Source organism: Salvia hispanica, chromosome 1, assembly GCF_023119035.1.
Source record: "Salvia hispanica cultivar TCC Black 2014 chromosome 1, UniMelb_Shisp_WGS_1.0, whole genome shotgun sequence".
NCBI lineage: Eukaryota > Viridiplantae > Streptophyta > Magnoliopsida > Lamiales > Lamiaceae > Salvia > Salvia hispanica.
The window spans coordinates 53,118,490-53,129,091 of record NC_062965.1 but is presented as its reverse complement, the minus strand read 5'-3'; the positions used below and the strand labels follow the sequence as shown (position 1 = coordinate 53,129,091).

The following is a 10,602-nucleotide window of genomic DNA, read 5'->3' as shown; positions in this document are numbered from 1 at the left end:
CAAATCCAACTATCACGTTCATGTGGCAAACCCGATCAAGGATCTACATAGCCCCATGATGAGGTATATGATAAAGAAAACATAAGACGCCAATATTTGGACTCCCAATAACCACATCTAGTTGACACTTTTTCATCGTTTCTAATTTGAAGCCTTAGTAGAATCTAAGACACATGGCCAGAGAGGCCTAATGCTTTTTCGATATTGAAAGAATACACAATGCATTTTAGATATCGGTCTGTAGCTATACTTAAATCAGAATTAACTTGCTATTATATATCTCATCCGTTCAACAAGATTGTGTACTTTATCCTTTTAGTTTGTCCCACAAAAATATGCACAATCTAATTTTGGAAACTCTTTTCTCTCTAACGAGATGGCTCCACTAACAATACTTTAATTATTTTTCTTTTCTACATTTCTCTTACTTTATCAATTGTGCATTAAAACATGTGTCTAGGTGGGGTGTTGAGCGAACACAATGTGAGGGACAAGCTGCAGGGATCCATGGATCCCAATCTCGACTACCCCTTGGAGCTCGCCTACTCCATGGCTCAGCTTGCTTGCAGCTGTGTAGCTCAAAATGTGGATGTACGGTCCCCCATCTCAGAAGTCTTGCTGGCTCTTTCCGCTCTGCTCTCCTCCTCCACCGACTGGGAGGATACATCCCTCACCTTCACCGACTAGCTACCTAACTCTACTTTGTACTACATCATAATGCAGTAAAGGAATCAAAGACGCAAAGAAAATGGATTTGGTGTTTTTAATTGGCTATAATTCCTTGTGGATTAGATATCGAAATGATGAAGCCTGTTCCAACCAATACACATACTTTTCTGGCCTACCCTTGACACAGGCTCTCATCGATTTCTGCTGAATTTCCGGCAGGCATTCACTCACCACGTCCAAGATTGCAGCCATGGTAAGCGACATATCCTTGGTGTAGTAGCCTAGAATTCTAGGCAGATATATCTTTGCTTCCTTGTGCACATAAACAGTGGCTTGTATAAACTCTTCCTTTGCAACTTTGAGATCCTCAAATATACTGTTTGCTCTATAAACTCGAACCTGCAATGCACTTAGTTACATCAACGCCTCTCAGTATCACAGAACAAATAAATGAATTGTGCATAGCATACCGCAGGATCTGAATACGCCCCCGATGAAACTGCGAAATGAACGAGGGGTTCCTGGTATTCTATAGCTAAAGGATGTCTGCTCTTCCCACCCTTCAACTTCTGAAGCCACTGCATTTTCAATCACACCATCACTCACCATTTCAGCCCCATTTACATTTCATAACAACTAAACCTGGCTTGGCTTACCGGTGCAGAATAGTGTGATTTTATTCCTAAAATGGAGCTCTGTATGTCATAAGCATTAACGCAGTGCCCACCAATGTTATAAGCAGCCTGAGATTTAAATCACCAAATCAAACAATCAACATAAAATGACTAAATGAAAAAACGGAAACATATTGAGTTAGTACGTTACTTTCACAATCATTCTACTTTTCAAGGGAAGCTGAGTTCCATACGCTAAATAAGCCTGCAGAGAATATCAAAACAATGCTCATTACAGATTCACTTATATTTACCGCATCCATTATAAACAATTGAAAGCCTTACATGCATCACCAAGGCATTGTGAATATTGATCCAAAACGCCAATTTCTCTTCGTGTCTCATCTTCATTGGCTCAACAATCTCAAGACTCTTTACAAGAGATCTGTAAAGAAGAATAAGGATTTGCTCAAGACAAGTGTTCACGTGTATTAACGATACGATAATGGAGTGAGTACCTAAATCTCTGAAGCATTACAGCAGCATAGTTATAACTTTCATCATCTAGGCATAACTTGAGTACTTGTACCATACCAGCATATGGTCCATTCTCCTGCTTTAGTATCTCTAAATCGCAACTTTGTGTAACTTCATCATTGCATTGTGGACTCCAACTTCCAGATAAATTTCTGGTGGAGGAGCAGAAGGATGAAGTAGGTGAAACCGAACAGCTCTTCTCAGTAGCCATGGGGTTGGCCAATTTGCAGTAAATCGACGACATACACCTTATGATGTCTTCAGATAGTCTAGCTGGACAAGATAGGGCATCATCTGTGCGACAATTTCCAAGGTAATCAGCAAGGCTACGATGCCGAGAGTAAGCCCTGTGCTTCTCCTGCAATTTTTAATTATTGAAACATAAACAGGCGTGTCATTAAAATTAATAAAGATAATAGGTGAGGTATATCAACCCTTCCAGTTTCAGATGATGACTTTTGAAGTGAAACATGGACCAAATCAGGTGGTCCACCTAAAGAACTTGTTGGGGAGCTTTCACATTGATGATCTTTTGGAATTTTCGATTCTGTTTCCTGAGATGGCTGATTTAATTGAGCTCCTCCTCCGCGAGGTGTTTCCACGTGGTCTTCTGTGATCCTTGGGAGATGCTGCTGAAAAGCCGTCCGGTAGAGTGAAAGAAGAAGATGTTCCAAACGCAATATTTCAACTTCAAGTGTGGCAATCTCTCTCACCAGTTCGGCAGAAGACTGCAACTAACAATCAACATGCAACCAAAATATTAGTCTACAGAAAGTTTTCAAAACTGAACTGCAATATAAAGGCTTGATTATTTTTGCATCCTAATTCAAGGAATTGCTGCATATAGGTTCTTGTCATTCCTTTTTGAGCTAAAAACACTGCATGGGTGAAGAATTTTTACTACAATAATCAGAAAAAGTGCAATTCTAATATTGTACTCCATCCGTTCCATAGTAATGGAGACGTTTAATAAAGGGAAAATAAAGTGGAAAATGAAAAAGGTAGAGAGACGAAGAGAAAAAAAAGTAAGAGAGAGTAAAGTAGGTGTGAAAAATGTGTTTGACTTTTACCAAAAAGGGAAATGACTCTATTACTATGGAACGTACTAAAATGGCAAAATGACTCTTTTATTATGGAACGGAGGGAGAAGAAAGCTTGATTCAACAGTACAACTAGAAAGTAGAATTCACAAATTAAAGCATATGGGTACCTTAGATGTTGTGTTGTAATGGGAATGAGAACTAATCAAGTTTGTGGTGTCTGAGGCACTACTGCTACACATCTTGTGAAGAGATGTTTTCCCCAAAGGAGTATCCTTGTATTTACAAAGCAAACTTTCATTAGATAAGATTGGCATCCAGAGTGCATAAATTTTAAACTCATTACGTTTGTCAGGGAACAGCAGTTCTTCTCAAGCTAATTCGTTCACAATAACAAACATCACTATAAGAGTAGAATCACTCACAGAATGAAGATGGTGGGAGGGTCTTGGCGACGTATTGAGTATATGATCCTTATGCATCTCGCTGCCATATCTATCACCAAATAAAAATCAGCTTGATTCTTGATTGTAATCAAGTACCAATAAATACTTTAAAAACATACCTCTGCAAACTGGAAGAGTGAGGAGGAGAGGGAAAATCCGGCGGCATTGAGATGACTGTGCCACCGACAAGGGTTGTTAAGAAAGCAAGATACAATACGTCGACGGAAAAATGAATTCTCCACACGAGTTTAAATGCAGTGAGCAATGATTATGAAAAAGCAACACAAAATTGGTTGAACTAGAACACAGAGTAGGTGGCTTCAAATGAAAATTCTGAGAAGATCATCTAAAACTAAAACCAAAAATCATGAATGCAGTAGTATAACTATAAAATAAGAGTGGGTGGCCTTAGCCTGAGGCAATTAATGATAACTGATTTAGTAACAATAAACAAATAAAAAACAATACTACATGACTTATAAACAAAAAAATGGAATCTTCAGCCGTATAGCATTGAAAGGAATACAACAACTATAGAAACATTAACATATTACTGTATATAAATAAATGAGGGGAGGGGAGAGGGGGTGATGTTGAATTAGTTGTGATTATTAGTACCAGAAGCTGCGTGGGAAGTTATATAACACTAAGGAATAAGAAAATGAATTGATTATTTCATATATTTGAGTTAGTGAACTACAACCATTACTAAATACTTGTACTGATCTCATCTTTTGAACTTCAACTTCCATGTAACAAAATAATAGAGTAGGTGAGTGAGGTTGAGTAGTGGAGGTACTAGCTCATCAACTTCACTCTCATGGTTTACAACAACTCTCTCCCTTAAAAGGTTATTCTAAACGGTTTGGTGATTCCATTTTCCGATAGTTACTAGCAAGCTACATTAGTATTTTGTCTTTACTATTTACAGTAAAAGTGAATTGAGACTTAATCATGCATGGATCGAAATAATAAATTGAAACTCCTAATCGGGGGTGGAAGGAGTACATCTCCATCTTCACTTCTTGATGTCATGTTTCTTGGATCACACAGTTACGCTTACCCTCAAACAAATTCAATTAAAATACACTAATTGTTGTCATAAATCTAGCAATTACTGTAATATATTAGCTATTACTACTACTTAGTTCATTAGTTAAAGTGTTGAAAATTCAATTTCTGAAAATTTTGGATCTCAATAACAATATCCAAACAAGTATCGTGCAAAATATTCGTTGATACTGGATCCTATCAAGTAATCATTTTATGATAGCAAGGGTCACAATTTCCTCTTAGCTTCAGTACAAAATTATATAATATGTTGGGCCTGAAATGGGTTATTTGTAGCTGAACTGCTGGGTCAAATAAAAGAGTGAAGTGGAGTCCAGTAGAAGAAGAGCCCAAAAAGGAAGGCGGCGGAGTGAGTGTGTCGTGTCTGCCTAAAACACTGTGTGGCACCCACATTGCATGCCAACTATTCCTTCTTACTAGTATTATATTAGTACTATATATCAAATTAAAGCTTAAAATAGCAAGCTCCATTGATAAAATAGCGTTATCTCTAACAACTAAACCAAATACTCGCCAGATTCTTCACGCCTCTCTCGTCCACTTGTTTAGGAATAATAATATATTCCTAAAAACTCCCATCTATTACTATTTACTACTGATAACGAAGCAAACCATCTTTATCCCAAGGAGAAAAAATAAAAGGAAAATGGTGGTGTAACATCTATATACATATAATAACATTATTCTCCAAAAAGAAGATAAAAAAACGACAAGTTGTGGTGCTATTTTTGTGAGTCAGCGTCGATGAGTGGGGGTGTTACGTGTCCCCTAAGCTTCTTTTCGACACCACCATTTTACACCACCCATTTTCCAAAAGATCAACGTCACTCACCTATCTAATTAACGCTCTCTTCATAACCTTACTATCACGGATTTTTTATTTATTCCACTTTTCCATAAATACTACAACAATTAATCTTAGCTAATGTCACTTCTGTCCTGTTTTCAGTTGCCCAATATTTCTTCTCAGGTCCCACAAGTGAACTGAGATGGTAGCTAGCAAGAACATGAAGTTGGGATATTGATTCCATTGATGATACAATAAATTAACGTATATTTTTTTATAAGGGCATAAAAGTAAAGATACACTCGTACAGTTCCTAATTGCTAAAACAATAAAAAATATATATATATACAATTACGCAATTGCGTGCTAGAGGAAAATTTAAAAAATGATCAAAATTTTAAAATACAAAGAAAAGCGTTCTTATATACTACTACTAAACTAAGATAATACTACTATCCATTAATCTTTTATTATTTTTAAAACGCTTTAGTTTTAAGTCTTAATTTTTGTTGAATTCCCAAAAATGGAAAGTTTATTCAAATATAAAGTAGGAGTAACAAATTAACGCCTGTAATTAAATAAAAGTATATTCTTAGGCAATCTTTTTTAATATTGTGGTATGCATATGATCTGTGGTATATATTTACAAAAACAAGCTAGAGAGTAAAAATGTATACACATTTTAGTTTTCACCTACCTATAAATTTTTACAATATTTGATCAAACCTTTGTATATATAGCTAGAAGGGTGCACGGTGCGGAACGCCCTTTCTACGGCTGGAGTTGGTATGATTGTACAAGGGCGGAGTCGCGGGAGAGAGGGTGTTTCCAGCTCCAGCAGCAGCAGCATCCTCCCCTGAGCTACTAAACTCCAACATATAATTAGCCCTGTGCATCTTCCTAGGCGTGGAAGCTTCATAATCTGACTCCATTTCATCATACATCAATTCCCTCCCATGTTTGATTTTAAGGGAAAAACTGAGCTCCCTATCACCTCTCTTGATTCCATTCATCTACATTAATTAAATAAATAATTTAATTAGTAAAAAAAAAATGAAGTGAAGAAATAAGTAAGTAGAGGACCTTGCAGCCGAGAGAGCAGAAGCGGAAGGAGTCGGGGAGGCCGCGGTGGCAGATCTGGCAAGTGAAGGTGATGCCTTTGCCGGGTCTGGGCTGGGGGCGTTGGTTCAAGAAGACAATCTTGGCGCTGTTAATGACATATGTCTGAATGCAGGAGATGTCGATGTACCTCTGGATTTCAGAGACCCTGACGACATTGTGGTAGGAAGATCGGCGGATTTGGACAAGGCGGTGATCCTTGTGGCGGAGGGAACAGTATGAACACAAGGCATTTCCCATGCAGTCCAAGCAGAATAGGTTGCATTCGCTCTTGTTTGAATCCGCGTGAATCCCGCAGTTCATGAAGTATTCACCCCCCAGCATTGCTTTCAGCCACGCCGGCCCAAATTCCGACACCACCGAGCTCACCTGCACCATCAATTTCAAATTTCAAATTCACCTACCTAGGATCCAGTACTACTAATTCAGAACAATATTAACATACTACATACCATGATTGCGTGCTTTCAAATAATTAATCTTTTCTTTCCTGGGAATCGATATAAACACATTAATCAATTCATCTCAAAATCAAGAAGAATCAAGTGTAAAACACACATTATGGACTACTTATTATACCTGTAAATAATGGAGGAGAGGGCTACAGCCCAAGCTGCGACGACTCTGTGTGTTGTGTGTTTATATGAAGGGGGATTGGGATTGGGGAAGACGACTAGTCTTAGACGGTGGGAAACACTAGAAGGAAAACGACTGCTACGCTAATTTTTATTCTTTAATTTACGAGGCGGTCGCTATTTTAACACCTTAATTATTTACGATAATGCAATATTTGGATAAATATATGTAGGGAAGCAAACGTGCCAAAGGGGATTCTCATTTACATGGCCAAGATATATTCCACGCCCACACATCATAATATATCATATACATCAGATATATGCCAAAATTCGCACACCAAGTCCTCACTTTGCTCCCTCTCTCTCTCTAACTTTTATATAGTACTACTAGTAAATACTCCCCTAGTCCCTTAATAATAAATATAAAGAAAAATAATAGAAGTAGTTAGTGAAACATAGTTCTAATTTTAACTCTATAATACTAGGACTTATTTACTATTTATTGTAAAATGAAAATGAACCATTAATGAGAAAAATGGTATAAATAGACAATTAATGAGAAACATTTTTTTATGGTAATTAGTATTAGAAAAAGAAAAAAGAAATTGCTATGCGTCAGCCCTCACGCCTGCGGATCTGAGCCGTCGGCTTGGCAACCTTTCTACGTACGTGGTGGAATTCTTACACCATGCACTGATGCACCCCTTGACTATTAACAGAGGATATAATTTATTTATTTGATGGTAGTACTAGGTGTTAATAAGAGGTTGCGTCGCGTTCGCCAATTAGTTCATAGGAAAATTTGTCTACGTGCAGGGCTAATGATCAATAGCATACAACCATGCAGAAATGACTATAGTTATTTATATAATTTTAAATAAGAGTGAACAGCAAAAGTAATACTCCCTCCGTCCCACAAAAGATATTACACTTGTGGAACGGCACGAGATTTTAGGAGGTTTTATTTTGTGTGTTAAATGGAGAGAAAAAATATTATTTTTATATTCATGTGAGACTTTTTCCAAAAATGGAAATGTGACATCTTTTGTGGAACAAACTAAAAAGAAAAGTGTGACATCTTTTGTGAGACGGAGAGAGTACATCAAAATTAGGGTTTGTTTTTATTCACCTAATATAGGAAAGATCACATTTTATTAGATAAATTATAATTAGATGTCTTATCACTATTTTGCCCATGAGACCATTAAGGGCTTATAAGTCTTTTACCTTGTTAGTAAGGGGTTTTCATTTTAATCAGCCCTATATTAGGTGTCTCAATTACTCGTTTCTTATACGATCTTATACGATAAATTGATATCAATTTTCTTTTTTGTTTGTCCATAATTTATTGACATTCTTACTTTTTACTATTTTTTCATTATGGATAAAAAAATAGGATCCATATTCCACTAACTTTTTACTTCAATTCCCATTAAGAAGGACATATATATTTTGTTATTTTAAATATTTATGTGTGTCAGTTATAATATCCCATAAGTAGTAATCTTCGTATTGTGATAAAATTGTAAAATATATAAGTATAAATATTTTTATATATAATTGTAGAAAATTCCTTGCAATTAAAGTGATTAAATATATGATAGTGCAATGTAAATTTGATCTTTTTCGTAAGTGTGTTTGGGTTTTATAGCTTTTGCTAAAGCGCACAAGTGTATAATCTGATCTGACTTAGTTTGGGCTTCCACCTAAGCAAAAAAGAGATTGGGCCCATATTTAAGTGGGATTTAATTAGCTGGGCTCATTATATGTTGGGAGACAAGTTAGTCTGCCACTCTGCCTAACTAGTTCTGTATATAGACCCTGTTTTACAAACTGTAGCCTATAATAATAATAATACTTAATAAATAAGAAAAATGTTTATTACCTTCTTTTTGCTAAAATGAATTTTATTACAAAGACGACTTTTCTCATATTAGATATTGTTTGTATGAAATTATTCCCCCAAACAGATGGTAGTACAGAGTTATGACGTTTTGCCAAGTCATCGACAATTTTATACTCCATCTGTCGCATAAAACATAAAAATATGTGCACTTTTCATTTTCGTTCGTACGTCCTATAAAAATATGTGCATTCAATTTTTAGAAAGTGATCCTGATTTATTACCCTTATATATCAACTTATTTACAACTTATACTCCATTAAACACTACTCCCTTCGTCCGGGATAATTCGTCTCAGTTTTCATTTCGGTCCGTCCCACATAATTTGTCCCACTTCACTTTTACCATTTTTGTATTGGACCCCATATTCTATTAACTTATTCTTACTCACATTTTATTATAAAATTAATATATAAAGGTAGGACCCACATTCCATTAACTTTTTCAACCCACTTTTCATTACAATTCTTAAAACCCGTGCCCGGTCAAAGTGACCCGAATTATCCGGGACGGAGGGAGTACTAATAATGTGTGTTCCACTATACACTAACACTATTTTAAGTTTAAATATCTTTCTTTTTATCTCTCTTACTTTATCAATTACTCCCTCCGTCCATAAAAAATATGGCACTTTGTGAATGTCACGGGTTTTAATGTAGAATTGGTAAAGTTAGAGAGAAGAGAAAAAAAGTAAGAGAGAAATAGTGTTAGTGGGATGTGGAGTCCATATTATTAGTAAGAGGGAAGGGAAAGTAAGAAAGAGAGGTTATTAAAAACTTTCCTTTTTTTAATGTGCTCTATTTTTCATGGACAATTAAAAATGATAAATGTATTTTATTTTTTGTGGACGGATGGAGCATTGTTCTAATAAGGTTGATGATTTGTGATGGTATGGTTGAAACTTGGGAAGCTAAATAGACTTTTCCAGTGAATAAATGTCTCCAAATTAACGAAATAAATGGAATTGCCTATCTGCACTAGTCTTTTTTACTCAACAGAAAAAAGTAAGAAAAGAAAAGGCAATCATATTTGTAAACGGTATCGGCATAAGCATGTGCCTCCATCATTCACTATTGTTATTATCATTATCGTAAATCCAAGTAAGAAGAATATAAGAAATAGATTGAATAATAGTAGTAGTAGCTATTTGCATAAATCAATCATTAAAGCACATGCATGCCACGGCACTATTCCGTTTCAACTAGTTGTAAATATTTCTCCAAAGATCAAGGCGTATTACATGGCGATTATCAATAAATAATGTCTACTTTAACAAAAACACAAGTCTCCACACCAAATCAATCAATTAGTTAATTAATTAAAATCGACAGAGACATCGAGTGAAATCTATCAAACTTTCATTCTCTATATGAGTATTAAATTATAGCAGTCCTCTTGATCTCTCTCGGTGCACCAAAATTTATCTCATTTTTCATTTATCAATAAATAATGTCTACTCTAACAAAAACACAAGTCTCCACGCCAAATCAATCAATTAGTTAATTAATTGAAATCGACAGAGACATCGAGTGAAATCTATCAAACTTTCATTCTCTATACGAGTATTAAATTATAGTAGTCCTCTTGATCTCTCTCGGTCCACCAAAATTTGTCTCATTTTTTCATTTCCGTTCGTCCCTCAAAATTTATCTCATTTTACTTTTACCATTTTTTATAGTGGACCTCATATTCCACCAACTCATTCCTACTCACATTTTATTATAAAACTAATATATAAAAGTAGGACCCACAATCCACTAACTTTTTCAACTTACTTTCCATTACATTTCTTAAAATTCGTGTCCGATCAAATCGGGACGAATTTTTGTGGACGGAGG

At 35.7% G+C, this 10,602-nt stretch overlaps 2 protein-coding genes across 3 annotated transcripts; both read right to left on the bottom strand.

Moving 5' to 3' along the window:
• Nucleotides 1-250: 250 nt before the first annotated feature.
• On the bottom strand, nucleotides 251-4,854 carry LOC125203467. 2 transcript variants are annotated; one of them, XM_048101824.1, is made up of 10 exons: nucleotides 3,426-4,854; nucleotides 3,286-3,355; nucleotides 3,031-3,135; nucleotides 2,255-2,548; nucleotides 1,802-2,178; nucleotides 1,629-1,728; nucleotides 1,495-1,548; nucleotides 1,326-1,412; nucleotides 1,140-1,247; nucleotides 251-1,068 (listed from the first exon to the last, which is right to left on the bottom strand). In XM_048101824.1, the coding sequence occupies exons 1-10, from the start codon at nucleotides 3,470-3,472 to the stop codon at nucleotides 772-774; spliced, it is 1,539 nt and encodes a 512-aa protein (XP_047957781.1). In that variant the 5' UTR covers nucleotides 3,473-4,854; the 3' UTR covers nucleotides 251-771. The 2 variants fall into 2 exon arrangements, with proteins under 2 accessions (XP_047957781.1, XP_047957772.1); XM_048101815.1 differs by having other exon boundaries at nucleotides 2,255-2,554; nucleotides 3,426-4,852.
• An 884-nt stretch (nucleotides 4,855-5,738) lies between these two features.
• On the bottom strand, nucleotides 5,739-6,995 carry LOC125205164 (protein RGF1 INDUCIBLE TRANSCRIPTION FACTOR 1-like). Its single transcript, XM_048103989.1, has 4 exons — nucleotides 6,863-6,995; nucleotides 6,736-6,773; nucleotides 6,248-6,652; nucleotides 5,739-6,177 (listed from the first exon to the last, which is right to left on the bottom strand). The coding sequence occupies exons 2-4, from the start codon at nucleotides 6,736-6,738 to the stop codon at nucleotides 5,905-5,907; spliced, it is 681 nt and encodes a 226-aa protein (XP_047959946.1). The 5' UTR covers nucleotides 6,739-6,773; nucleotides 6,863-6,995; the 3' UTR covers nucleotides 5,739-5,904.
• Nucleotides 6,996-10,602: the final 3,607 nt, after the last annotated feature.